The 27,694-nt window shown below is 61.1% G+C and overlaps 1 protein-coding gene across 8 annotated transcripts in view; it reads left to right on the top strand.

Annotated features, from left to right (window-relative positions):
- The window catches only part of CCDC57 (coiled-coil domain containing 57), a 92,892-nt gene that overhangs the window by 27,726 nt on the left and 37,472 nt on the right, over positions 1 to 27,694 (top strand). For 7 of the 8 annotated variants that reach the window (XM_032322108.1, XM_032322113.1, XM_032322111.1 and 4 more), the window contains 9 exons: positions 2,930 to 3,088; positions 5,915 to 6,077; positions 6,473 to 6,607; positions 11,516 to 11,738; positions 12,351 to 12,500; positions 16,198 to 16,305; positions 16,456 to 16,559; positions 19,035 to 19,205; positions 23,043 to 23,217. In XM_032322108.1, coding sequence (XP_032177999.1) covers positions 2,930 to 3,088; positions 5,915 to 6,077; positions 6,473 to 6,607; positions 11,516 to 11,738; positions 12,351 to 12,500; positions 16,198 to 16,305; positions 16,456 to 16,559; positions 19,035 to 19,205; positions 23,043 to 23,217 — 1,388 coding nt within the window. The remainder of the gene's footprint in view (positions 1 to 2,929; positions 3,089 to 5,914; positions 6,078 to 6,472; positions 6,608 to 11,515; positions 11,739 to 12,350; positions 12,501 to 16,197; positions 16,306 to 16,455; positions 16,560 to 19,034; positions 19,206 to 23,042; positions 23,218 to 27,694) is intronic. The other variant, XM_032322114.1, reaches the window with a different exon arrangement.

The raw sequence follows: 27,694 nt of genomic DNA, 5'->3' as shown, positions 1-27,694 counted from the left end.
GAAGCAGGCTCCCGCTGAGCAGAGAGCCCGATGCGGGGCTCGATCCCAGGACACTGAGATCATGACCTGAGCCGAAGGCAGCGGCTTAATCCACTGAGCCACCCAGGCGCCCCAAACTTTATTTTTCTATTTAAATTCAATTAATTTACACCGAGTGAACTGTCAGTTGCAGGGACAGAGGTCAGTGACGCGTCGGCTGCTCGTCGCATCCCGTGTCCCCCTCAGTGCCCGTCACCCAGTGCCCCCGGCCCCCAGCCCCGGCCCTCCAGCCACCCTCGGTCTGTTTCCCGTGACTGAGGGTGTCTTACGGTTTGTCTCCCCCTGATTTCGTCTTGTTTTGTTTTTCCTTCCCTTCCCCTTGGCTGCTCTGTCTCGTTTCTCAGACTCCTCGTTGTCAGTAAGATCACATGATAACTGTCTTTCTCTGACTGACTTCGCTCAGCCTAACAGCCTCTAGTTCCATCTGAGTCTTTGCAAAAAGCAGGATTTCAGGGGGTTTGATGGCTGCGTAGTATTCCACTGCTTTCTTCTTGATGGCTGCGTAGTATTCCACTGGTGGGGTTCCCCCCCCCTCCTCTTCCTCCTCCTCCTTCTTTTTAAAGATTTTATTGATTTATCTGACAGAGATCACAAGCAGGCAAAGGCAGGCAGAGAGAGAGGGAGAAGCAGGCTTTCCGCCGAGCAAAGAGCCCGATGCGGGGCTCGATCACAGGACCCTGGGATCGTGACCTGAGCCGAAGGCAGAGGCTTTAACCCACTGAGCCACCCAGGCGCCTCCACTGGTTTCTTCTTAACCGGAATTTTCTTCCCAGCGTCTCAGCCAGGCATGACTGTGAGCAGTTGTGCTAACTGCACTGCACACGGTGTACATGCAGGCCGGCGGGCTCCATGGGCAGTGTCTGGGCAGGCGAGCTGGCGTGTAGAACCTCTGGGGACGGAACTGGGGATTGGACTCGTCTCTGGTACTTGGAGAAGCCGTGTTTACTGACACTGTCTGATCAAGCCAGCTAAATCGGCCATTGGCCAGTGTTCACCGTGCCTAGCAACTGGCTTTTCCTGTCTGTTTGGGGAATGAGCTGGGCTGCGTTCTAGGGAGGGTGCCCTGCCCAGTTACGTCTCCGTCGGGGAAGATGGTTCTTACAACTGTGCAGCACCGGGAAGCTAGCGCTCCTTCGGGAAGCTTTCCTTAGATTGGACGCACGGTCGTGTTCGATCTGTTCAACACGAGCAGCAGCAGTTGGAGACGCAGAAGTGACACAGTCTGATGGGCACACGGGCTGCGAGGCTCTGCGTGGGCCCTTCTCGCGGTGCCGGCCGCATCCGCAGGACCTCCTCATCTGAGGCCCTGGGCCGGCCTCCTCCCACCTGCTCTTTCCTTTCGACGTGTCTGTCCTTGTGCTCCTCACTGGTGCTCCGAGTGGCCTGGGACACGGGTGCGGCCTGGGGCCACCGTGCCCAGGACAGTCTGTGTCTTCTCCTACTAAGCAGGTGCTGCTTGAAAACCAGTGACAGAAACACCCCATATTTTGATCTATTTCTTTGGGCGTATTTGTGATAATCTTCCTGAGGCCAGTAGGTCGTGAATGCCCCAGGAGAGCGGCTGTGGCCCCGAGAGGCTTTGTGAGAACCCGTCTGTGTTCTCTGTCGCCGGGTCACCTGCAACATAGTCATGACTGACCCACCCGTGGGGCCACAGTGAAGGCCCAACAAGAGAGGGGAGACTGTTTAAGCCAATCACATGTTGCATCAATAACAAGTAAGCAGAATAAGAACTAGTAATTTTTGCCTGAAAAAAATGAATATGGAGATATTTTGCATTTTGGGGTGCTAAATTTTGAAGCTACATCTCACTTCAGACCAGCTCCTAGTGCCTGCATGCCGTCTTACCTGGGTGTGTACTGAAGCTTCCAACTTCGTGCAGCCCTTCCTTTATTTTACTTTATTGTTTTTAAGGTTTTATTTATTTGTTTGAGACAGACAGAGATCACAAGTAGGCAGAGAATCAGGCAGAGGGAGAGGGGGAAGCAGGTTCCCCGCTGAGCAGAGAACCCGATGAGGGGCTCGATCCCAGGACCCTGGAATCATGACCTGAGCCGAAGGCAGAGGCTCAACCCACGGAGCCACCCAGGCGCCCCACTTGTGTGGCCCTTCCTGACGTTAGAGCAGGTAGAGGTCAGGGTGAGTTTGTATGCTTCGTTCCAGAAATAATTTGTTGAAAGCATATGAAGAAAAATGGTCTTTTTCCGGTGGCTAAGAGTCAAGCTAGAACTCTGTGTTGACGGACCTTCCTCGTCCTCTGAGACACCTGTGGTGCCTCAGGCAGCAGGGCTCCGAGACTAGACTCTTGCCCCCCAGGCTTGCTTTCCTCCGGAGGGGGCGGCCCAGTGCCTCTTCCTTGATGACTGGGCTGTGGGCAGAGTGAACCCCAGGGGCCTCCGGTGCTGTCAGCACTACGACTTCCCTGGGCAGCAGCTCTAGGTGTCTACTCTAGGGTTTTTATTCTGGAGACATTATCCAAGTTTGGGGAATTCTGCCAGGTGGAGGAGGGGTTTCTGTACAAGCTCATGTCACTGTGGAATTTGCAAACCTGTGTCCCGACGTAGAGGGCTGCGTGAGGCGTGGCACCGGTGAGCCCAGCGGCACCACCCCGTGGCTCACGTCTGCCCTGCACGGCTGGCACGGACGTAGCGTGTCGTAGTTCAGTGGGCAGCTGGGTCGGCGGGATGGGTGGGCAGGTGCTTCTGCTCGGGTGGGACCGTTTCCTCGTCTGGGTGAGGAAGGCCCCACCCTGACGGGGAGATGCTGGCGTGCAGACTTCCTCCGAGGGCGGCGTGCGCGTGCGGGGGGGTGTGCGCGTTGGGGGCACCGGGGAAAAGAAAGCTCGAGCGAGCGCCACACTGCATTCCCGCGTCCTCCCTTCTTTGTGCAGACTTCGGGAAGACGCGTTGGCTCTAAGATCCGGCTGGGACGCCCAGATCGCTGAGCTGTCCAAGGAGATGATCTCCAAGGACCTCCAGATTCAGTCGCTGCAGGCAGAGGCAGTGGAACTCAAGGCACATCTGGCCAGATGTCAGCAAGACATTGGAAGGTGACTGTCCCACAGCTTCCCCAAGGGGTCTTTCCACGGTGTGCCTCCTTTGGGCCCGGTGCCGTTCTGGCACTAGGGGAACAAGAGGGAACCGAGTCCAGGCCTGGCCTCATAGCCCACTGGGGGAGAAAGACAGGAAAACCCGGAAGAACAGGAACGTCGGGCCGTGAGGGGGCGCGAGGGGACAGGTGACGGAGTGCGGCCAGAGAAGGCCATGGGAGTGGGCTCGGTTCTGTCGCAGGCACACGGCAGCGTTCCTGCTGCTCGGGCCTGTAGGGACAGTCGCTGCTTCCGGTCTCCGGGGCGGCTGCTGCTGTCACCAGGCCGAGGGAATGCTTGAGTCAAGAACACACTTGCCTTCTCGGGCCACTGAAATGTCATGAGACGCACTTGTTTCTGCCGTGCGGTCGGCGAGTCTTGACCGGCCTGTGCCTGTTCCGCTGCCCCCGCAGCCGAGACTGAGACCGGCCCCGGCCGTCTGGCACCCCCTCCTCACCCCCAGCCCCACAGCCTGCCCCCCGCCTCGTGCCATCCGGGGGCACCTCGCCTTCGGCTTCGCCGCAGGCTTGCTGCAGGTTTTCTGTGTTTCTGTGTCAGTCTGCGACTTCAAGTCTTTCGGGGGTTTGCCCATTCCGCGTCGTTGCTGACCTCACGGGCCCGGAGTGGCTCCTGGGGTCCATCTCCTGGGGCGCGGCCTGTCGCTGCCGCCTCTGCTGTCCTGGGTCAGTCTCGCTGGAGGTCGGTCGGCTCTACAGATCTTTTCAGAGCGCTTCCCGGCGTTCTCCGGGCTCCCACTCTCTCATCTTTACCCTTCTGCTTCGCTGGCTTCCGCCGGATGTTCTTTTCAGAGCTGATGACGGCGGGGCCTTGGCTCTGCTTGTCTGAGACACGTAAGCATTTCGTGCTGGGCGTGTCCTTCTGAACACTGCTTCGCTGCCGTCCACCAATTTTGATAGGATTCGGTTAAAAATACTTAGTAATTTTCCTTGTGATTTCTTCCCCGGTCGGCGGCTGTTGAGAAATGTGTTGCTAGGCTTCCCGTCATTTTGAGATTTCCAGATAGCTTTCTGTTACTGATTTTATTTCACTTCTGCTGTGGACAGAGAACACGTTCTGTGTCTGCTCCTGCCCCACGGGACCCACGTGCAGGGAGCACAGGCATCCCGGGACGTCGTGGTGACGGGACGGCGCTGTGGCGTTTCCTGACATTCTACAGAGCTACGGGCTTCAGTGCACATTTAAAAATAAACAACCCGGTGGCACCTGGGGCTCAGCCGGTGGAGCGTCCGACTCTTGGTTTCCGCTCAGGTGGTGATCTCAGGGTCATGGGATCCAGCCCCACGTCAGGCCCTGTGCTCAGCGGGGAGCCTGCTCGAGATTCTCTCTCTCCCTCGGCCCCTTCACCGGCCTGTGTTTCTCTCTCTCTCAAAAATAAATAAATCTCCTAAAGAAATAAACAAGTGGGCTTTCACCACATTTGCAAAACCCTGTCCCGCTGCTGTGAGCTTTTGTGTCTGAGGATGCCCATCTCTGCCTTCCTGTGTCGGTGCTGATTTCCTGGGTTAGAATGCCACATTCCAAATCGCTTTCCCCTGGGTTTTTAAAAATATTTTATTTATGTGTTTGACAGAGACAGCAAGGGCACAGCAGGGGGAGCCGCGGCAGAGGGAGGAGCAGGGTCCCCGCTGATCAGGGAGCCTGACTTGGGGCTCGATCCCAGGACCCCGGGATCATGACCTGAGCCAAGGGCAGATGCCTGACTGAGTGACCCAGGCGCCCCTTCTGTCGGATCTGGAACCCGTTGTGTGTTACTTTGTTGTTGCTCTGGAACAAATCACTGCTAATTAGTGGCTTGAACAACACCCACTTACTGTCTCCGTGTCTGTGGTCAGGAGTCTGGCTCGGCTTAGCTGTGTCCCCGGCACAGGGTCTCGTTAGGCTGGGGCCACGACATCAGCCAGGCCGCCCCTTCCTTCCAGGCTCTTCAGGCTGGCGGGGGGTCCTTTCCAGTGCCCCTGAGTCCCCGAGGTGTCTGCAGGGCCGGACACTGTGGCTTCTCGGGGTGGCGCGAAACTCCCTCCCGTGGGCAAGGCGGGGCCTTGCATGGCCTTATCTGGTCAGGGGCACGCCCATCCCACCATGCACACCACGGGCACCCTTGGGGGGAGGCTGTCCAGAGCCACCACCATGCGTTGCCCCCACGCGTCCGATGAGAGGCCTGGGACCCTTGTGGCCTGCACTCTGTCTCCCCGAGGCTTCTCATCCCGGGCCAGCGCTCTGCGCGGTGTCTACGCGTGCACCTCCGTAGGCCCCGGATGAGCGCTTAGCGAGCCCGTCTGGTCCGAGGACACGTGTCTCCCCGGGTTGTGCTGGGTCTTCTCCTTTGCTTGCTTGGTTCTGATCTCCCTGGACCTGCTCTGAGATGGGCGTCGGTCCATCTCTCTGTTCCGGTGGCTCCAAGCTCTCCGGCGGCCACTCCGAAGCCGTCTCACATGTCTCTGCTGGAACCACTTCTCCGTCTCCCCCAAGTTTGTCGGCTTTCTCCCTTCTCCTCTTCCTGAGTTTGGTCTTCCGCGGCGCTGGCTTCCTTGGAGCTCGGGTCCCTGCTGGCTGCTCCTGTCGGAACCCAAGCCTGCCCTCCGTGTCCACGCTGCAGGGACCCCTCCCGGCTGCGCGTCCCCCCCCCCCCGGCATGCTGAGTGTCCGCACGTGCCTGGGAATGGGCCAGCCTGGGGGTCCCGACCACAGTGTGTGGCGCCCTCCCCCCGCCCGCCACCTTTGCTTCACGGGCAAGACACTAACCTCCGTGCTTGTCCTGTCCCCGAGGTACAAGCAGCAGCTGTCCGCCGCCGAGGAGAGGCAGCGGGGCCTGGAGCGCGAGAAGGCGCAGCTAGAGCTGGACTGGCGGCAGCGCTGTGACGTCGTGGAGAGGGACCACTACCGCAAGGCCGAGGACCTGATCCGGGCCTTGAGCGAGGCGCGGGATCAGGTCTGCGTCCCCAGGCTCGTCGGGTGTTGTCGTGCACTGGGAGGGCCTGGGAGCGCCCGGTGGCTCCTGGACGAGGGCTCTGGGCTGCGACCACATTGTTGTTGGGATTGGGAGATGCCGAGCCTCACCGAGCAGCGTGCCATGTAACGATGATTAGAGTAGCCGAAGGTGTCCCTGTCCTGCCCACAGCCTTTGACGGCCTTTGGTTCTTACTGCACGAGCTGTTCCCCTAACTGGTGCTGGGAGGGCCACACTTGAGGCCCGTGCGCCACGTGGTCCTGGGCCCGGGTGCTGCTCACTCGGGCGCCTGCTCTCTGCTCCCCAGGAAGGACCTGAGAGTCGGCTGCTGCTTTGTAACCCTCCCAGCGGGCACTGAGTCCCACGTCTCTCCCCAGGCCTCTGCGAAGCTCCAGGAGACGGAGCGGACACTGCGTGACCAGGAGGGGGTGCTCAAGGCCTTGACGCTGGAGAGAGACCAGGCCGTGCAGGCATTGAGGACACGAGGCCTCCTTCCCGAGAAGGAGGTGCGGGTCAGTGCCAGCGCCGTCCTCCCGGAGCCCCCCCAGGAACACAGCAGCCTGCTTGAGCCTTCCCTCAGCGGTGGCCGTGGGAGAACAGGGCCACACAGACCCCAACGGGAGGTCGGTCTTCTCAGCCCTATTCCTTTCCTGTGTCTGTCGGTGCCACGAGGCCAATCTAGCACCTGAAAGAGCTGAGGTGACCCTGTGCTCAGACACTGCTGTGTATCTTTAGTTCTCGAGATCTCAAAAAGCCCCACATTCGAACATCCTGCCATACAGACGGGTAGTGTAACATTGCTGCTGTGGCCTTCTCTGGGGAGCTCTTGCGGGGGGTCGCTGTGTGCCGTGATCCCGTCTGCGGGGACAGCCTGGGTACCCGCCTGCAGCAGGTCTGACCGAGGACTTGGTGTCCTGGCCCTTGGGTCCTCCGATGCTGAGGCCAGTGCCGTGGCCCAAGATGCAGGGACCCTTTGGAACAGTTTGGAAGGAGCAGGCTGGGTTCTGAGGTCCGTGGCCAGAGGGCCAGGGGCAGCGTGAGGCCGGGGAAGCGAGAGCAGGAGGGGCAGGCAGAAGACTCCCCGGGCCGTGAATGGCTCCTGTGTGACACACGGTGAAGCACAGATCTTCAGTGCACACAGCTCAGTGTGTTTGCCGTGAACGTGCCCATGGGACCCAGCCCTCCGACAAGAAACAGAGCATTTCCGTCACGCCGGAAAGGTCCCCACGCCCCTTCCCATTGGTCCCTATCACCACCCCAAAGGCAGCAGCTGCTGACTTCTGGCTCGTCATAGGGACCCAGGTGGGCAAGGTTTCCTCCGAGACGATGCCGTGGCCACGTGTCCATAGGTCAGCTCCTAAGCAGTGTCAAGATATTTGTAATTTGGGGCGCCCGGCACGCTCAGTCTGTAGAGCATGTGACTTTTGATCTGGGGTCGTGAGTTTGAGCCCCACGTTGGGTGTAGAGCTCACTAAAACAGACATACACATTCCTAACTTGTCCCAGCCTGTGTGTGCACCCCAGGACCTCGGCTGCTTCCGTCAGGAGTTTTACATCCCAGCTCAGACCCAGAGCTGACATTTGATGATCCTCTCTTGGTCGCGCATGAGAATCGTCAGCACCCAGGACGCTGACCCGGCGCCGCCTGGACAGCCAGGCGGGAGCCACAGCCTCAAGGAGGACATGGTCCACAAGCGCAGGGGCTCCTTCGACCTCGGCTGCGCAAGACAGCAGGAAGGCTCACAGGGAGGGACCGGCGGGTGGCAGAGACACACACCAGAGTGTCCCTCTGTGATACGGCCACATTACTGGCCGCAGAGCCGGGTCGCTTCCTCGCTTGGAAAGCCGTGAGGAGAGCGTCCTGTCCTGGTGGTGTTGTCAGCGTCGGGGCTGGCGTGGAGGACATGCTGTGCCGTCACCCGTCCGGAGGGAGGGCCCCGGGTGCAGCCAGCAGCCCTCTTGGAACTGAAGCCTGTGGCTCTCAGGAAGCACTGAACTAAGGCCCTAGACTTTATCCCAGAGACACGTGTCTCCACACGTGGTGTCTGAGCCACCGACACAGAGCTGTGGCTGTGTTCTCCGCACAAAGAGGTCCTCGCTGACGGATAGCCGCCCAGAGCCTGGCCGCGACCAGGAGAGGCCCGCGGGCTGAATGCCAGCCCCAAAGGAACAGGTTCCGGTCCGAACGGCCGGCTCTTCAGGGTGCGACCTTACTTGGAAATAGGGTCTTGGTGGATGTGACCAGCTCCGAGGAGGTCACTTGGAGCAGGGTGGGTCCTGATCCAGTGTGACTGGCGTCTTTATGGAAAGCACAGCACGTGCAAGGCAGGGACGCAGGGAGAAGGCCAGGTGTGGACGGAGGCAGACACGGGAGTGACGTGGCCCCAGACCGAGGGACGCCGAGGAGGGTGGGTCCTCGCTAGGCGAGGCTGGAGGAGGCAGGAAGGGTTCCAGCCAGAGTCCCCGAGGGAGCGTCTGCTTCCAGCCCGAGGCACGTCCCCCACAGCCAGCCACACGGGAAGCCCCAGCCCACCGCGTGTCTCCCCACAAGGCCCCCGCGGGAAGCCAGCAGGGGAAGCGGCTTCCAGGGCAGAGCCAGGGGGTCTGTCAGACACTGACCTCCTGCTTCCAGGGCCCACGTGTCCAGGACTCTGACCTCTGTCGCTCTAGGAAAAGTCACTCACCCCGCTGTTCAGGTGGCAGGTCTTTCCAGCAGCGCAGCCTCTTCCCTACCGTCTGACGTCAGCACACAGGCACGAGCGCCGCGGCTGCGGGCCGGCTCGCCCCGGCGTCCCCGTCAGCGAGGCTGTCGGTCCGTCCTCGCTGGCAGCGGTTCACGCTTGTTGCAGAGAGGAAGGCGGCCCCTGGAGCCTCTGGCTGTGCCCTCCGGGGCCGGCGCTCACCCTGTGGCTGGTGACCGGAGCCGGCGGGAAGCGAGCGTCCGCGAGCTGACCTGAAAGTCACGAAGCTGCTCGGTCCCTCCAGCCACGCTGAGAAAACACTCCTCTCCGGTCCCCAAACGCGCACGTCTCTGAGTCCGTGCGGGGGGCCTGGCCATGGGGCCCGGAGCCAAGGCGAGTGGGCATAGAGGGCCACACCGCAAGGCCAGCCGCAGGCACAAGCTGGCATGCCCCGTGGTCTGAGGCGTGTGCTTAGAGTCAGGCCTGGGGCTGGGGGATGCCGTGCGCGTGTGTGGCAGACGCAGCCGGTCTGCTGCGGGTCGGCCTGCTCCGGGGTGTCGTAACTGTTAGCAGGTTCACCGTGTGGCTGCCCGACTGGCGCAGCGGGGCCCGCGGCAAACACGGCAGGGGGGAGCCGCGGGCGGGTGGGTCAGCAGGCGGTGCAGAGGGGCGAGCCGGCGCCATCCCTGCCGTGCCGAGGGCCGCATCTTGGGGTGCAGCAGTGTCTTCCTTCCACCGGTACCAAGTTAACATGCGCGGAGCCTGAGCGGGAACCACACCAGTCCCCCAGCGGGGACGGTCCTGGGCTCCACCGTGCGGGCCGTCACGGTGCAGGGTGCAGGGGAACACACAGCCTGTGCCACGGAGGCTTGGTCGCCATGCCAAGTCACAGACGAGACCGGGGCTCCCGGAGCAGCCTGCGCTGCCATTCCGTCCTACGGACGAGGAAGCCAAGACCCTGTGAGGGTGGTGCCGGCCCTGCAGGCAGCAGATAGAGCCTCTGGGCAGGGCCAGGCCGGCAGCAGGTCCCCCATTCTCCTGTGGGGTCTGCAGGAGCAGCTGTGAGATTTTGTGGGAGATGTTCCGACGGGCACAGGACAGGTTGGGGGTTTGCAGGGAAACAGGCCACCCTTCCAGTCTGCTGGGTCCACGGCGAAGAGTGGGTAAGGGAGACGGGGCCAGAAGGCAGAGCCGGTGCAGTGGAGCCGGTGGGGCTGTGACCAGGAGGGGAAGCTGGGGTCTGTGTTCAGTAGGAAAAGAGCTTCCTTCTGGAAGCAGTGATGTGCGGCCACGGCGAGGGTGCCGCGATGTCGGTTTGCCGGCGTGGCCTCTGGAAGCAGGCGGGCCCAGCTCTAACCTCGCACGGCTCCCGTTTGGCCCGGAGCAGACTGGCTCTTGCAGCTTCCGTGGCGCTTTTGTGGGAAATGAACGAGTGGCCAGAGCCTGGCGCGGGGGCAGGTTGAGCATGTGGGGGCCGCGTGGAGACAGCGCGGTGGCTGGGTCGGACCCCACTAACTCGAGCGTCTGTTCCTTCGTCTGTGCGATGCATCCCCTCCGCAGGGCATCGGCTGGGGCCGGCATGGTGGCCGAGGACACGGGGTCCCCCTGGTGGGACCTTCCGGGCACGGCGCTGCGGTGCTCCGTTGCCTCTCCTGCGGGTCTTGGACGTGTCGCCGTGCGCGTATCACTTTCACAGAGGTCAGGTTGTGCCACGTAGCCGTGAGTCCTTTTTCCACTTCTGTGACTTGTGTGTCTCCCGTCACTGTGATTCTTCGGCTCACGATGTAAACGGTTGCGGCTCTTCTCTTCCCCGCGGCCGCTGACCATTCGCGTCTGCCGTCCTAAGGCTGCCCGGCCGTGCACTTGGCAGTAGCCCCCCTTCGCTCGGGCGGCCGTGTGCCGCAGGACCGGGCAAGCCGTGGGTGGCCGTGTGCTTGCGCTCACGGTCCGTCCTGCCGCGTCCGGGCTGTGCTCACGCCGTCCTCTCGGGGAATTTCTTACTTCAAACAGTGTGTTTCTCGTCCCTGCAGATGCTGTTCGGCCCTTCTTGGACTATCGTCTGTTCCTCTTCCTGCTCTGGGCCTGTTTTCCTTTAGCCCTGCAGTGTGGTCGTGGTCACAGCCGCGTCCTCGCGGTTCGGCCCCGTGCTGGCGTGTGTCAGCGCCTCGTTCCCTTTTGTGGCTGGTGCTGCTTCATTGTGTCACGTTCTGTGTCACTTCGTCCCCTGGGGGACATTCGTGTTGGCACGTTGGGCTCCTGGGAGAAGCGCCGTGAGCACGCATGCTCGCACGAGGTGTCGGGTGGACGTGTGTCTTCGGGGGAGTCGTGGGTCGGGAGGCAGCTCCGTGTTTGCCCCTTTGAGGAGCCGCCAGACTGCCTTGCCCGGCAAAGCACCGTCCCACGCCCGCGAGCAGCCTTTGCAGCGGGCGACGGCCCCGCGCCATCTGCCTCGTCGCTGGCACGTTCTGGTCGGTCCTTCCACGCCAGCCGCCCCAGCAGGTGCAGGGCAGCTTTGGGACTGAGAAGGAAGAGTCCCCAGGTTTGTCAGGAAAAGCTGCCTTTGGCGAACAGCAGTCCCGTTATCGCGACGACCAGAGGGTCAGCATCGTCGGCTGGGGCGGGGGGTCCCCACGGCCGGGAGTGCAGGCACGGAGGGAGGCAGGGGTGCGCACAGCGGCCCCGGACGGGCCGCGAGCCGCGGGTTTCTTCGGCCGCTGTAAGCATTCTCGGCCTTGACAGGTGCTCCTCGGGCAGCAGGAAGAAGAGATAAGGGCCAGTTTTCCGTCCAGTGAGATGCAGAGGCTCCAGGAGCAGAACACAAGCTTACGAAGGGCTGTTGCGGAGATGCGGAAAGAAATGGAGGCTCTGAGTGACCACGTTCCTCCTCCTGCCCCGTCGGGGGCTCGGGCCGCCGACACAGAGCAGCCCCGTCCAAGCCCAGAGGCGGCAGCTGAGGCGCCTGGTGAGCGGGGACGAGGGCAGCAGGAGGGGGAGGGGACGCGGGTCTCCACCGGGTCCAAGATGGGCTTCCCGCGGAGTCTCACAAACGGGCCTCCGCTGTAGAGCAGGACGTCCGAGAAGGGCAGCAGCGTTTCCACTGACGAGAGCATCTTCCGTCAGCGCTTCTGGGTGATAACAGCGTTTTATTGGGAAGGGGAAGGCTGCGTACTCGGCACTTAGCGCCGGGACGCCGCTGGCACGGGGAGCTGGTTGGGCACCGTGTTCGAGGGGTGGGCATCAGGGCTGGGGGCACCAGGCCTTTCCTCAGGGTGTCCTGTGCCGTAGCCAAGCTGGGCTGTGCCCCTTGCGCGTCAGGAAGCCCAAGAGCGGCTGTGAGCGGAGGGCACAGCTCCACCAGCGGGGCACACGCTGTGCTCCCACGCATGAAGGCTCATGGCAGGGACGCTGAGGGTCTGCTGGGCGGTGGAGCCCTCCTCAGTGAGCACCCAGGCCGGGGCCGTGGTGGGGGACAGGCTGGGAGACAGCAGCACCCGCCTGAGTGGGCCTCGGCCGTGGCGATGGTGCTGGGATGTGTACACGTGCGTGTCTGTGTTTCCTGGGTCTTTGGGGGCAGATCACATCACGGTCCTTGAAACAGAAATACGGAATCTAAAGCATAAATTCAAAGCCTTGGAAGAACAACTAGAAGTGTTCGATCCTTCAAAGACCTCCTCCTCTTACGCGGACTTCCAACCCAGCGTCCATGCCTCGGCCCACGTCCCTGGTAAGAGTCCTTGTCCCGTCCTGTCGTATGCTCTGCCCCAGTAACGCTGCCTTTGTTTTAATTGAAATACAAACCCTACAGAAAGTCACAAAATGCAAATGCACAGGTCAGGAGTGACCACAGACTGCAGGTCCCCTGTCCTGACCCCCAGGAGTCCCCGGGTCAGGTCATTCTCGAGGTGTTTGCTCCCGTTCACCACTCTGTGTGGGCGTTTCCCTGCCCCCCCCCCCGCTCTGACACCAGCTGGGCTGGGGCGCTGGCCTGGTGCAGGGCCCACCGGGGGGGCCTAGGGGGCTGGACGCAGGCCAGGCAGCTCGAGGGTTTACACGAGGAGAAGGGAGGGGGCCGGGCTCTTCCTCCAGGTCGTCCGGTCTCCGCTCGGGAACTGGCTCCCCAGAGCTGGTCTCTTTTGTTTGTTTTTCTTATGTTGCTTTCCCTGGCTGGCATCCCCGGTACGATGTTGATGACAGCTGGCTGTCTTCCTGACCCCCAAGAAAAATTTTCAGCATTTCTCCTAAATATTTTGTAAGGATTTGGGGGGAACAGGGTCAGAGCAAGGAAGTTCCTTTCCCTTCCTGTTGTAAGGCAGATCTTTGTTTTTTATCGTGATTCTGTCAATTTTCCTTAGTGTGTTTTGAAGCCTTGTCATTGGACCTGTAGGATTGCCGTGGTCGTGACGGGATCAGATCCTTCGGTGGTCCTGGAATGTTCCTTTCTCCCTGCCCCGGGGTCCGCTCCGTGTGCTGTCGGTCACTAGCCCGGCCTCCCCCGGGTGGGCGTCTGCTGGGCATATCTTCAGGACCCTTTCCCTGGTGCCCTGCCTCTCCCCCACTTGAGGCGACTCTCGCAGGCAGCGCACAGCTGGGTCAGTTTCTGACGCCTACACTGCCGACGTCTATGACCGACCCGTGTCCACCGGCCACCCTGGCCCTCGTGTGGGGTGTGAGCAGCGGCTTCCTTCCTGCTCTCTGTCCCTCGGCGACTTCTGTTCATGGGTCGCCCGCGCAGGCCGTGGCTGCAGGACCACGGCCAGCTCCTGTCCCTGCGGCGCAGCCTCCGGCGGAAGGCAGAGGTCGGGCCCGCAGCGCAAAACCCACCTCTCCCACGTGGGGAACCGCGGCAGGCAGTGTTCTCGGCTCTGCTTGGAGCTGCCCCGTGGGACCTGAAACACTCAGGAGGAAAGCCAGAGGCTGGGAGGTTCACCGGACGCCTGCCCTTGGCACGTGTCCCTCCTGAGGCCCATGTTCCAGGCTCCATGTGATCCAGGTCTGCTACTGCCGAGTCTTCCGGCTTCCCGTCGTCTGAGAAGGGAGTTTCTTGCTGGCGTGAGGAGAGGGGCTCCCAGCCCTCCAGCCTGGGTGCCGCGTGCCTCCGAGAGGGCCCGGCCATCCGAGCCCCGTCCCCGAAGCCCCATGCCGCGTCTGTCGCTCCGGGGGGATTCCTGATGGTGGTGTGTCTGGGCTTACCCGTCTGGCGTTGAATCTGAAGGTTCTTGTCTTTGCCAGGTTTGGGGAGTTTTCAACCGTGACTTGGGCACATGTTTGCTCTACTTCCTGCTCTTTTTCCCTCTGGGATCTGACGACAGAAGCGCCAGCTTGTCGTCCCTGTGGCTCTGGGACTTTTGTCCATCTGTTTCCTCTGTGTCTCAGACGGGTGATTTCTCTGTCTGTCTTCCAGCTCTCAGGCCCAGGGTCCCCTCCGAGCTGCTCTGGAGCCCTTTGGGGGCACTTTTATTTCAGTGTCAGTTCTAAGATTGCATTTGGTTTTTCTTTCTCTTTTATTCCTCTGCTGAAACTTCTTTTTTCCCATTGTTTTAAGAATGTATCAGCTTGTTTTAGATCCCTTGTTCCCTATTCCTCGTGGTCAAATTCCTTAACTCTGTGCACTGATTCCCTGGTCCACGTGGCTCTGCCATCTGTCCTGTCAGCTGGGCTTGTCCTGGTTGTCCGTGCGATGAGTGACCCTGGACTGTGACAGGCGTATACCAAGCAGGTACTCTGAAAGCCTGACCGCTCTTCTGCTCTTGCTGGGGCACGACGCACATCCATGTCCTGGCCCGTCTCTCGGGCTGCATCTGAAAGGTCAGTTGGTCACCAGAGCCTTTGCGATGATGCTGTCCCCCTCTGCCCGAGGCCACTGGTCCTCGCAGAGCGCAGCTCGCAACACATTGGCTGCGTCCACACCGCCTGGTTTCCACAGCCCCCCCCCCCCCGAGACTTAGTGCACAGAGTTAAGGAATTCCTTTCTCCGCCCCACCCCCCTGAACCCTCCCCACATGCTCTTCCCGGAGGGTCCACATGGCTGGTGCACGGGAGCCTCTGCCTTTCTTTCCAGGCGCTTCCGCTGCAGGGAGCAGGCCTGGCCTTTCTTGGTCTGAGCTCCCTGGTCTTTCTGAGCTGTGGCTGCTTCAGGATCAGAGCCAGGAAATACAGGAAGAACAAAGGCGCGGAGCCCAGCGCGGAGTGTCCCCAGAGCCCCTGGCCCTCGCCTGCTGGGCCTCCCCTCACGGTCGCTCGAGGCTTTAGCTGCACCGAAGGAGAGGGACGGGGCCCACACGCGCCATCTTGTTCGGAGCGGTGAGCGCGCCTTGGCTTCTGAATGTTGGAATAAACTCCACAAGTGATTCATTCTTTTACTGACATTTTACTGAGAATTAGTACGTCTATGTTTGTGAGGGACTTTGGCCTTTCTCATGACGCCCACTGTCAGGTTTTAGGACCACGAGTCTGGCCTCAGATGTATTTCTCTGTTTTCTGAAAAACTTTGTTAGACTTATGTTAATTTTTCGTGAACCAGTTAATAGAATTCAATTCTGAGCCCTTTTGGGTTTAGGATTTTCCTCATGAGAAGGCTTTAAAGTATTATTTCACTCTTTCTTACAGTAAAGGATGATCCGCGTTTTCTTTTTTGTGTCACTTTTTGATATTATATTTTACTAGAAAATTGTCCATTTCATCTAAATTTTCAAAAATTACTTAGTATCGTCCTATGAGTTTTATTTTATTTTTAACTTACTTATTTGAGAGAGAGAGGGAGAGAGCCCGAGAGCAGGGGGAGAGGCAGGAGGAGAAGCAGGCTTCCCGCCAAGCAGAAAGCCCGACGTGGGGCTCGATCCCAGGACCTTGAGATCATGACCTGAGCCGAAGGCAGAGGCCCCAACCCACTGAGCCACCCAGGCCCCCACGTTTACTTAATTTCTTAGAAGATTTGTTGAGCCATTTGAGAGCGAGCGCACACGTGCACACAAGCATGGGGAGGGGCAGAGGGAGAGAAGCCGGCTCCTTGCTCAGCTCAGAGCCCAAAGCAGGACTCGATCTCATGACCCTGAGATCATGACCTGAGCCTAGATCAGGAGTTGGACGCTCAAGTGACTGAGCTACCCAAGCACCCCTTAATTTTTTTAAAAAAGTATTTATTTTTAAGTAATCTCTGCCCCCAACGTGGGGCTCAGACTCCTGAGCCCAGGACCAGGAGCCGCTCGCTGCACCGCCTGAGCCAGCAGGCTGCCCTGCTTTCTGGAAGTTTGCATGAGCGGTTTATTAATGATAATTCGGGTCAAGATAACTTCTAACCTGCACTGATTCCTTCCTTGACCTATGGTTTAGGAACGTTTCCCTAATGCCCAAGTGAGGGGGCGGCTGGTACTGACCGGCCTCCCCCGGGCACACGACGGCAAGGCTGCACTGTCTTCCTGCAGAGACGCTGCTTTCTTGGCACAAGGACGAGATTTCATCCCCCACAGCCCTCAGTGCTGGCGGGGACTGGCCCTTCCACTCAGCTCCAGAGCTGACCTCCCGGTGGACACGCAGGGACAGCGGGCATGCCTCAGGGAGGGCAGGGAAGCAGGGCCCTCTGCCCTGGACAGCACAGGCTAGACTCCTCAGACAGGGCAGCTGACTGGAACCTTCTCCAGGGCTTCAGAGACCTGAGCCTGACAGACTCACTCTTCCTGCAGGAGGAGCTGTGCCGGCCGAAGGTGCCCCCGTTGGGCTAGCGCTCAGGAGGCTCCGAAACAGGGCACACGTCGTGAACCTCCTGGTGGCCCGGCTCAGGCAGAAGGTACAGCTTCCCCTTGACACGTGGGCCGGGCAGCTCTCCTGGCTGGAGCCCTCGACCTCTTCGTGCCTCAGTTTCCCTCCAAGAAGGGTTTATTGTGAGGTCATGTGTGGCCATGTGACGGCACCCGGGAAGGCCTGGGAAATGAGTCTGAGCAAGGGGCCGCCGTGGCGGAGCACAGGGCCTGCTGTCTCCGCTGACCCGGGTGGCTGCGGCCCAGAGCACGATGCCAGCTATGTGCTCCTGGCACTCTGGGGCCGGTCTGGGCGCAGGGGTGTGGTGGGAGCACATCCAGATGCCTCCACAGCCTGTGTGGGGTCAGGCCACAGTCATGCCCTGGGCTGATGCGCGCGCTGACCCGTTACACGTGCGGCCTGGGTCATAACCCACGCTTTATTGCTGCAAATTCACCATTTCTCTTTTTTAGTGTTTTTTCATTGTGGTAAAATATACAAACATGAAGCTTATAATTTTCAAGCGTACGTTCAGTGACATTAACTCCGTTGGCAACACTGTGTAGGTGTCCCCACGGTCTGTTAGTCCCAGAACTTTTCCATCATCTGAACAGAAACCATCCCCTTCAGCACCAGCCCCCACGCCTCCCCTGGGGCCCCTCCACTGGGCGCGAGACGGCAAGGCTGCACTGGGGACCTGCGTCCTGCCGACGGGCTGGGTGCCTCTCCCGGGACTGGGGTCCTGCGGCAGCTGCCGTTTGCCAACCCGCTCGTTTCCCTCGGCGCCATGTCCTCAAGGTCCGTCCGTCATCCTTGGCACCTTCTGAGACCTGAGGAATGGCCCGTTGTGTTCCCCACATGTGTGGGTTCCGATGGACACTGGGGTGTCCCCTCCTCTTGGCAACTGTGAATCATGCTGCTGCGAACGTGGGCTCCGGACCTCGGGGCCGTCCCTGCTGGCCGCTGCTCTGGGCACACGTGCGGGGGCGGGCACGCCGGGTCGTGTGGTGAGTCCGCGGTTCGCTGTCCGAGGAGCCGCCCAGCCGCTTCCCCATGCGACGGCCCCGTTTTCTGTCCCTCCGGCCGTGCGTGAGGATCCCCACGGCCCACGTCCTGACCCCCGTGACCTCGTTTCTTTTCAACTGCGGCCGCTGCCGTGGCTGTGGTTTGCGTCTGCCCCGACGGCGAACGGTGTGGAGCGTTCTCTCGTGCGCTCACTGGCCGTTCCCGTGTCTTTGAGAAAACGTCGGTTCCGATCCTCTGCCGTTCGTAGCTGCACTGTCCGTCTCTCTGTTGTTGGGCTCCGACTGCTGTTTCCGTATTCCGGATACTAGTCCTTTATCAGATGCACAGTTTGCAGGATTTCTCTCCATGCTGAGGCTCCTCTTTTCACTTTCTTGATAATGTGCTTCAAAGCACAAATGTTTTTAGTTTTTATGATTTCCAGTTTATTTATATTTTTAAATTTTTTTTATTTTTTAAAAGATTTTATTCCTTTTTTGAGAGAGAGAGACAGAGAGAGAGCACAAGCCGGGGGAGCAGCTGACAGAACTGGCCGCTGGGCGGGGGCTGCTGCCTTGTGCTGCCGGTCAGGACGGAGGGGGCTCGTTGGCTGCTGTGTGCCGGCGGCTGGGGACGGCTCAGGGCGCTCAGCCTCGCTGCGTCCCGGTCTGCCGGCCGCGGGGACATCACGCACACGCTTTACAAATGGGAAGTAAACGTTTAAATACAAGCTCTTAATTTTCTCTTGATGACCATAGCTGATAAGACTATCACGGGGAGAAATGTTCGCCTCAAGATGTGTTTTTGTTTGTTTGTTATTTAACAGGATCTCTTGAGCACGTGGTCACCTTTTTGGTGTGAATGTGATAAATTCAAAGAATAAAATATTCACCAGCGAGTCATTGTAGGGCTTCCTGGGAAAGGAACAGATTTCCTCCTCCTGGGAATAAACCGGAAGCGAGTCTACAGGGGCGCCTCCTCTTTCCTTCCTTCCTTCGGCAGAGGACAGATGTCCAGAGTGAGGGGCTGGCCCTGGAGCTCCGGCCTGGGACCTGCTCTGGGGGTCTCTCGGCCGACCCGGCACGACCAAGGCCACCCTGTCCCGGGGACTTGCCCTCCTGGCCCTCTGCTCCCTCTGGCTTGTCCGGTAGCTCCTCCGAAGCCCCGGCCTCGCCCCTCCCACGGCCCCAGCTCCCGTCTCAAGCCCTGGATTGCCCCCTCCTGGTCACCAGCATTTTCTGCACTTGCTGGTTTCCACCTGAACTGGGCTCCCGAAGAGCCGGTTTCAGGCCTGGATTCTCCCCGGCCAGCCTTGGGTCCCGCGCAGGCCCTGCCCCAGGCCCCGCAGGGCGCGCTGCAGGGGGCGGGCTGGGTGCTGGCGGGCGGGCGGGACAGCTGCATTCGGCCAGAGGCGGGAGACTGACAGACGGTCTCTTGTCACCTTCCTGCGCACCGGGCGAGTATGCCTGCCCTCCTGCCCCCCGCCCTGCGGCCTAACACTGCCCCCGAAATGGCCTCCCAGGTGCTGCAGCGACCCCTGGACGTGGACACTGTCCAGCACGCGCTTCCCCGTGAGGTGGACCAGGTGCGCCAGCAGGTCTCGGAGCTGCGGAAGCAGGTGTTTGAGCTTGAGGAGCACCTCGGGAACAGGCCGCTGTTGCCCGCCTTGGACAAGGTGGCCCTCGGGAGGGAGGTAGGTGCCCTGTGCTGATCACTCCCGCCACTGCTGTCCTGTCCGGGGCCTGCTGCAGAAGTCCCCGAGTGGCTGTCGGTGGAGCCATCCCGGGCTCCCCCCGCGGCTGGCTTTCCTGGTCAGGCCTGGTCCGTGGCCTCCAGGCCCTAGGACCGCGCCCCTTGAAGTCCACGTCGCCGTGCGGCCCAGTCGGTGAAGCGGCTGACTCTCCATGTCAGCTCGGGTCACAGTTTCACGGTGGTGACATGGAGCCCCGCGTCAGGCTCTGCGCTCAGCGGGCCTCTGCTTGAGAGTCTCTCTCTGCCCCTCCCCGCAAAGTAAAGAAACAAATGTTAAAAAAAATAATAATAAGTCCAGCATGGGAAAATCACACGCACGAAGGGGCTGTTCTGTTTCTTCTAAACGGGAGTCCCTGCTCCTGGCTAGGAGGGCCCTGAAACTGAATGCGGAATTGGGCTTCTCCTTCGAGAGGACCCTTGAGCGGGTTTTCAGAGGGTTTGAGGCCGCTCTGCGCTCGTGAGAGCGGGGCTCCCGTCCGGGCCCTGGCCCTCCGCACCTGGTGTCCAGCAGGCTCCGCGGCTGGTCCAAGCCATGGTTCTGAGCTGTGCAGAGAGTCCACAGCCGCCGTCCCCACGGATCTGACCCATGGGCCTCTTCTCTTCTTACCAACGCCCGGGATGGAAATGCTGTCAGGACACACTTCGGACTCTGTCGGTGACCTGTGCTGACCTGGGCCACCTGTGGTTATCTTTGGTGACCTGTGGCACCTACAGTGACCTGCGTTACCTGTGGCGACCTGCAGTGACCTGCGTTACTCATGGTTACCTGCAGTGACTTGAGTTCCCCGTGGCGACCTGCAGTTGTGACCGTACCGTGTATCTGGGAGGCGTGGGGAGCTCTCTGGCAGCAGGTGTGGAAGGCAGAGCCGAGAGGCACGAAGGGGACCCGGCTCTAGGACGACGGCCGGCCCCGAAGGACCGGAGGGGAGGCGAGGCCCACTCCTCTCTGGCTCAGGAACAGCAAGAGGGTCCAGACAGGCCCTGAGACAGACGGACGGATGGACGGCTCAAGAATGGCCGCACAGGGGAGGCCTTCAGGGGTCGCCGGGAGGCGGGACCCAGAATTGCCTGCACCACCCTTAAGTGGGCGTGGCCTGGAGAGCCAGAGCCGGGGCCCTGCACCAGGACTCCCGCTGTCCTGAGCTCGAGGCCGTGGGACCACTGAGCCACAGGCAGGCGGGCAGCACGTCCGCCTCACCCCGTCCCCAGGGTTCATTCCAGGTGCTTCCCGTGCCCAGCCCGGCGGTCGGTGGCACCAGGGGTTCTATTCCCAGCCTGCCTCACAGATCCCGCTCGCCTGGCAAGAGGGAATCAGGTACATCGGCAGGATTTGAAATCAAGATGTTTAATTCTGTGATGGACGGGCTGGAGCTGAAGCAGCTGTGACCTGGGGGGGACCGGAGGCACAGGAAATCCAGTGGCCGGTCACTATGCCCGATCCAGGCTGACCGCAGGAAGGCCAGCACCTTGGCGGCCCGGGAGCCTTGAACGTCACCAGTGCTGAGACACGGGTTTCTGCATCTCTTGCTCTGCTGAGAGGAAGCCCCTGTGGACATACGTAGACAGGACGGAAGGACACGGGCACCGAAGGGCCCCAGGCCCGGCCACACGAGCAGTGGGACTCCCGGGCCTGCGCTGACCAGGAGAGGGAGGAAGGAGGGGCCGGTCCAGAACCGAGTCTGCAGACATGGCGGCCCGCGCGCCCAGAAGCCATCCTGACTCACGGAGGGGGAACGGGGCTGGGACGCAGTGTCTCCCACGGAAGTGGGGGTGCGGCTCAGGGATGGGACGAGAACCGCTTCCCAGGGTGCGGCCTGCGGACACCCCTCCACTGAGGGGCGCGCTCCTCGCACGGACGCTGGTCCTGTGGGAGCCCGGCTGTGCCTGTAGGACACGACTGCACAGTGGGCGAGGGGTGCGTGTGGCCCATGAGTTGGGTCATAGTGTTGTGTCTGTCGTGATTTCTGGTTTGCGCGACTGTGGTCACCGAGAGCAGATCCGCGTTCGGAAGTACGGACTGAGGCGTCTACGAGCACGAGGGCTCCAGCTTCCCGTCCGTGGCTCGGGAAGAAGCGCACACGGCACGTGGGGCTGGCGGCCACGAGGCAGAGGGACTGGTGTGGCACCATCCTGGCGCTCCCGTGCGAGTCTGGCATTGTCCCAGGTGGAGGCCGGTCCCCCACCACCCAGCCCAGAAAAGGGGTCCATGCGGGACTCAGAGCCCCTTCCCAGTGGGCAGCAGAGGCCACTGCCGGACCAGCGTCTGTCGTGTCCCCAGTGACCTCCCAGCCCGGGGGACTGAGATCTGCGGTTCTCCCCACGTCTGTCCACGGCTCCTCCCTGCCCCTTGAGCACAGCAGGAGGGACACTCCGGCTCCACTGGGGGGCAGTGTTCACCGGTTGTGCCCGCTGCAGCCCTGGCAGGCTCCCCCTGCACGCCCACGTTGGGCCATGTTCGGCCGTTGGCCTCTGTGGAGCGCAGTTACCACCGCCCTTGGGAGCGGACCCCTCCCTCACGAGGACCCCTTCCCCTGGCCAGGATTCTGGGAGCAGCCCCTGAGCAGGCCAGGGCTGACGGGGCCAGCGTGGGGGGCTGCCTGGTGGGCTGGGTCAGCTCTCAAAAGCGAGCTTTCTCTTGCCTGTCTCCGCGTTTTGGGGTGCACAGTATCCTCCTCACTTAAAGTGGCACCGGAGGCTGCCAACATCGTGTCCTCACTCGCCTCTGCCCTCCCCCGAGCTCTGTCCCAGCCCCTCCGTGGGCCTGAAGACCCTAGTCACATCCCGGGTCCTCAGGAGAGCGCAGGCGGCCCGCGTGCTGTCCGGGGTCAGGGTGTGGGCGCGGACCTCTCCCGCTGTCCTCTGTGCCTCCCTCCTGTCCTCCTGCCCGGCTTGCCCGCAGCCTGCGCAAGAGGCACCCGCGTGAGCCCCCGCGGCTCCAGCCACCTGGAGGACAGCGGCCACCACGTGTGCGGGCGTCTACCAGCCCTGGGAAGGCGCACCAGGAAACGGGGCCAGGACAGAATGTGCTGGTCTGTTCCAGGGACTCTGGGCCGGTTCCTGTTCTGGCCGCAGCTTGTGTGGCCAAGATGGCCCAGGGCAGCTTTTCACGGGCGGCGAAAGAGGCCACCTGCGTCCCTTGGGGCCCCGGAGGCTTGGCTCTTCCTGGGCCTCTGTCCGGCACACACGCATTTGTCTTCTCCTTCTCTTCCTCCCTACGGCCCCCTCGTTCCAAACACCGTCCCGGTGAGTGCTGTCCGTCCAGGGACTGTGTGCTGGCCCGGCAGGGACCCTGCTGCACAGTCCAGGCAGGAGAGAAATGGGGAAGGCAGGCACCGGCCTCCGGCTCTGTGTCCAGCCTCTGCCAGCCCCTTCTGCACCATGTGACCCAGTACCTGTGACCTGTGTACCCAGCCCGTAACCTGGTGTCCCGCAGGGGACCCAGTCAGACAGGCAGCCCTCATGCGTCCCTGGGACCCCTCAGAGACTCGGCGTGGGTTCCCGCCGGTTCCTCGCTGTCCTCGCTAGAAAGACCCAGGCTTGGTGGGGGCCGCAGGGGACCAGGTGTAGGCCTGGCCCAGGGGCTCGTGGCCTTCATTCACCCCACTGTAGAGGAGTTTTCCGTGATGTGAGGTCCCTGTCTCGCTGGCAAAGCTGCTCCTTATCCCTCCGTCCCCCGGAGCTGCAGACTCTGCCCCCACCCACTCGTGCCTCTCCCCGCTGGGCGGCTCGTCTTACGGGCTGTCTGCCTACGGTTCGTTCCCAGAGCCCCGCAGACCAAAGACCCACAGCGACTGAGGACCAGGGGCCACAGCGCCCCCAGGCCTTGTCTGTGCCCCGACTCCAGAGGAAACTAAAGGAGGCCACCCGAAAAATCCTCCGCCTCTGCCTGGAGAAGGAACAGCTCCTGGAGATGGGGAACAGGCTCCGTGCGGAGCTCGGCCATCGGGCCCCGGGTGAGTTTGGGTGCCGTGGCCTGCGCTGCCAGGCGGTGGGGGCCGGGGGGCCGGGGGCCTCCCAGACGGCCTTTCTTGTGGCCTGCTCCCCCGGAAGGGGAGGGGACGGGCCTGAGGAGGGAGGAGAGAAGCTGTGCTGCCCTGAGGGGGCGTCTGGCCTGACTCCCCTGGCAGGCGGGAGGACCAGTGGCTGCCCTTGTGGAGGGGGCCGGGGTCAGGGGTCACAGGCACAGAGTGGAGCTTCGTCCTGCTGGGTTGGGGCGGGGGGCGGAGTGTGTCCATGAACCCGAGCCTCCGGCAGCGTCTGTGAGACAGTACTGGAGTGGACCGCGGTGGCCTTTCTGGGCTGCACTGTGGGGGGGACAGCCACAGCCGCCGTGCTCTCCGCTGCCCTGCCCGGACTTGTCGCTCACGGCCGCCATGGGTCCACGGGGACACGGCCTGAGACCGCCGGCAGTGGCTGCCCAGCTGCCCCCGGGTGTCTCAGGGCCCTGGCTCCGAAGAAAGACAGCCAGACTAGAAAGAGGCGTGTCCTCGTCCCGGCCTACAGCCCTGGCCCCGGCTGCCGCCGAGGACGCAGAAGTCCGGGGCCCCGTCTGCTGCGTGCGGCGGTGCGTGCGGCGGTGCTCAGACTGAGGCTGTCTGTGCCGGTGATGTGGTCAACACGGGTTCGCTGCACGAATGGTCGTTTATAATCCTATCCCACGAGCCAGTAGCTTACAGGATGCAGTCTCTTGATAAGCCAGTGAGGAAATAATGTATTCCAAACTGATGACGAGTAATGGCACTGCCGTTCCCTGCGGGGAGAGCAGGAAGGGAAAAGGTCCCGATGTAGCTGAGCCGCACCTTCCTCCCAGCGGGTCCTTGGAAGGGTTGGCGTAGAGTCACTCGTGGGGAGCAGACACCCAGCTCCCAGCACACAGCCAAGGTCCCCTGTTGCCAGAGGACCAGAGGCACCAGTGTTGGTGGGCAGGATGATGTGCTTCACAGGGCAGCTGCGTGCTTGTCACCACAGCCGGCCGGAGTGGCCTTGCGCAGATCGAGCGCGCTCGGTCAGCACCAAGAGCAAGCGCCCGGCCACGCGGCTCTCAGGCCACGCGGCTCTCAGGCCACGTTCCCCAGCAGTCCTCGCTGCCCTGTGGCACCCCGTTCCCTACACTGTACCCCTCGCCTCACGTGGCTTCTGCCTCTCTGTGCTTTTCCAGCAAGAGCCTTGAGATTGTGTGATGGTCAGAGATGAGGGACTCGGGGTTCCACCCACGGTCGATGGGAGACAGGCCATTCCCTCTCTCCTGTCCATTGTCTAGAAGCGCAGGGGAGGTTGGAGAGCTGCAGACCCACCAACGGCTCAGCTTTCGAAGTAAAGCCCAGGGCACCACAAAGGAAGTATCAGCAAAAAATAGTTCCTCTGTCTGCTATGGTCTTAGCTTCCCGGGGCGCGTCCTAGTCCCTGACGACCCAACACGAGGGAAGGGAGAGGGGGGCCGGGCCTGTTCTTCGCCCTCAGGACTCCCCACGGCCGAGCTGCATGGGTAACGGTAGTAGTTCTCGTCATGGTAGTGTTCTGGCCTGAATATGAGCAGTAGAATTATCCAGTGAGCGGGAACTGGAAGGGGGGAGAGCTTCACGGAGCGGCAGTGCTGTGTCTGCGGGAGGGAGGCTGCCGACCCCCGAGGAAATCGGCACTGGAGGCCTGGGTCTTGCTGAGGGGCTGCTGTGGGCCCAGGGACCCAAGGGCTGGAGCAAACCACACCTAATGGGTAAAGTTAGCCCAGATGGCTCTTGGAGACCCCAGCGGGCTGTCCCCTCTGCATGTAGGGTGATGGAGGAGAGGCTGTTCCAGAGGCTTTGTCCTTCTAAGATCCCACCTCTGGAAGAAGGAAGAGGAAGGAACGGCTTGGTAGACCCCCAGCTGGCGGCACGCACAGCAGCGGCCGCGGTGTCGTGACCCGCAGCCCTGACTAGCACTGGCGCTGCGCCTCGATACCTGCTCGGTGAGAGCCTTCCCCGTCCCCTGCCAGGTCACCGGCCGAAGAGGAAGGCTGATTGCTTGTTCGTCAGACACACTTCTAGAACATCTTCTGCCAAGTCCACTAAAAGCCTTGCTTCTCTGGAAGGCGGTGCCGCCTGCCCTGCGCTCCTCTGTCACACCTGTCATTCAGCCGGTGACCGCGGCAGCTTTGGCATTTGTGGCTCTGGTTCTTCTCCGTTCTCCAGAACTGCGTTCTGTCCTCCTGTCCTCAAACCAGCAACACCCTCCACAGCTGACCTCGGCCTCCTGGCTGTGCTACACCACCATCAGGGTGCCCTCTCTGACAGCCCCCAAGGCCCGAGAGCTTTTCTCTGCCTGGAGCCTTGCCTCTCTCCCTCCGCTCCAGCGTTCAGTGAACCTGCCTTTCCTCTTCACTGTGGTCACTCGTAGCCAGCCTGGCCTCACGGCCAAGTGTTTCAGTGAGTCACTCAACACCCCATCCCCCACCCCCATCCATACACACACACCCCCACATCTGTGTTCCCATCCACAAACCCGCCCATCCGCCCATCTGTTCGTCCGTCTGTCCGTCTATCGTCCGTCCATCCAACTGAGGAGCTGCCGCCACATGCCAGGTGCTTCCTGCCTTCTGCAGTTTCTGCATCTCTGGGCCTCAAATCTGGCTAAACTCCCTGCTCTCGCCAGGCCGGCCACGTCCTGCCCCACGGAGTCAGAGAAAGCCGCAGATCCCTAGTGACCGCGCTTGCGGCCTCCTCTGAAGGTTGGGCAGACCTCAGCCAAAGATTTCCCATGCTTGGTGACTTTGTTAACGGTAGACTTTTACCGTTGTCTCATTTTTCTCTACAGTGATTTGTTTGTGTGGATTTTCTGCCTCTTGTTGGATCACTTTCAGTCATTTCCAGTCCAGGAAACTCTTCGTAGTCTGCAGCCTGTGTCGTGAGGGAAACACGGCGGCCCGTACACTGTCTCCCGCGGCGGCTATTTCTCCTCCGTTTCTTTTTTTTTTTTTAAAGATTTTTAAAATTTATTTATCAGAGAGAGAGAGGGGGAGAGAGCGAGCACAGGCAGACAGAGAGGCAGGCAGGGGCAGAGGGAGAAGCAGGCTCCCTGCCAAGCAAGGACCCCGATGCGGGACTCGATCCCAGGACGCTGGGATCATGACCTGAGCCGAAGGCAGCGGCTTAACCAACTGAGCCACCCAGGCGCCCCATATTTCTCCTTGTTTTCGAAGACCTTCGTGTGAGCAGTGGTTTGGGATTCAGTCCAAACTGCCTTTCCCCCATCAGCTGTGCACGCATTACCTCAGTTCATCTTTGCAACAACCCCAAGAATAGAGAAAAGCTTCCCTAAATAAGGTTAAAAATTAAAACACCCCCTAGGCAGTGGAAGCCAAATATCAGCAGACAGGATGTTACTTTTTTTTTTTTTTAAGATTTTATTTATTTATCTGACAGACAGAGGTCACAGCAGGCAGAGCAGCAGGCAGAGAGAGGAGGAAGCAGGCTCCCTGCAGAGCAGAGGGCCCGACGCGGGGCTTGATCCCAGGAGCCTGGGCAGAGGCTTTAACCCACTGAGCCCCCCAGGCGCCCCAGGATGTTACATTTTTAAAGGCTCTAAGGACAAGACATTGTACACAAGGATGAAGAGAAATGACAGGCTGGGGGACGTGTCCATGACACGCCGGGCCGGTGAAGGGGACCGACGCAGAAGCAGGTGTGTCCAGACCGTGTGTGGGGCCCGGGAGAAATCCACAGGGCCGAGGAGCGTGCAGGAAACACGCAGCCTCCTCAGGAGCCTGCGGAGGCCAGCTAAGTCCGTACTGAGCTTGACTCTCAGCAGGAGAAGTCGCCGGCGGTGCGGGGGAGAACAGGGAAGCCGGCGAGAGCGGCTCGGCTCTCCCTGTCCGGTGCTACAGTGCTGGCGCCCTGCGGGTCAGCAGTGCCTCTCTCAGAAGCATGTTCAAGGCTGTTGCTTTTATTTCTTAAAGATTTTATTTATTTATATGTCAGAGAGAGAGAGAGACCGCACAAGCAGGGGGAGCAGCAGAGGGAGAAGCAGGCTCCCCGCTGAGCAAGGACCCACACGTGGGACTCGATCCCAGGACTCTGGGATCATGACCTGAGCTGAGGGCAGCGGCTGGACCGACTGAGCCCCCCAGGCGCCCCTCAAGGCTGTTCTTAGCATTTTGTTACCATGAGGAAGTCATCGGGACCGGCCCAAACGTTCGTGCTTGGGCACTGGAGTCCAGAGGGGCTGCCTCCGCCTGGCCTCAGACCGGTCAGAGCTGTTTTCCCCCATTAAATCCCAGTCCATTACGGATGGTACTTCAGCCGCCACAGGAAAAAGGTAGCAGCTCCAGGTGACACCACGGCCCTCACTCTTACTCCCATTTCCTGTTTCCTCTTCCCCGGAGCCCGCAACAGGGTGCGGACCTCCGGCCTGTGGACCCTCCTGTGCACTTGCGGCCTGGATGCAGCGGTCCGC

The sequence above is a fragment of the Mustela erminea genome, chromosome 18 (assembly GCF_009829155.1).
Source record: "Mustela erminea isolate mMusErm1 chromosome 18, mMusErm1.Pri, whole genome shotgun sequence".
NCBI classification, from domain to species: domain Eukaryota; kingdom Metazoa; phylum Chordata; class Mammalia; order Carnivora; family Mustelidae; genus Mustela; species Mustela erminea.
The sequence above is the reverse complement of the archived record's forward strand: the minus strand, read 5'-3'. Positions and strand labels throughout refer to the sequence as shown.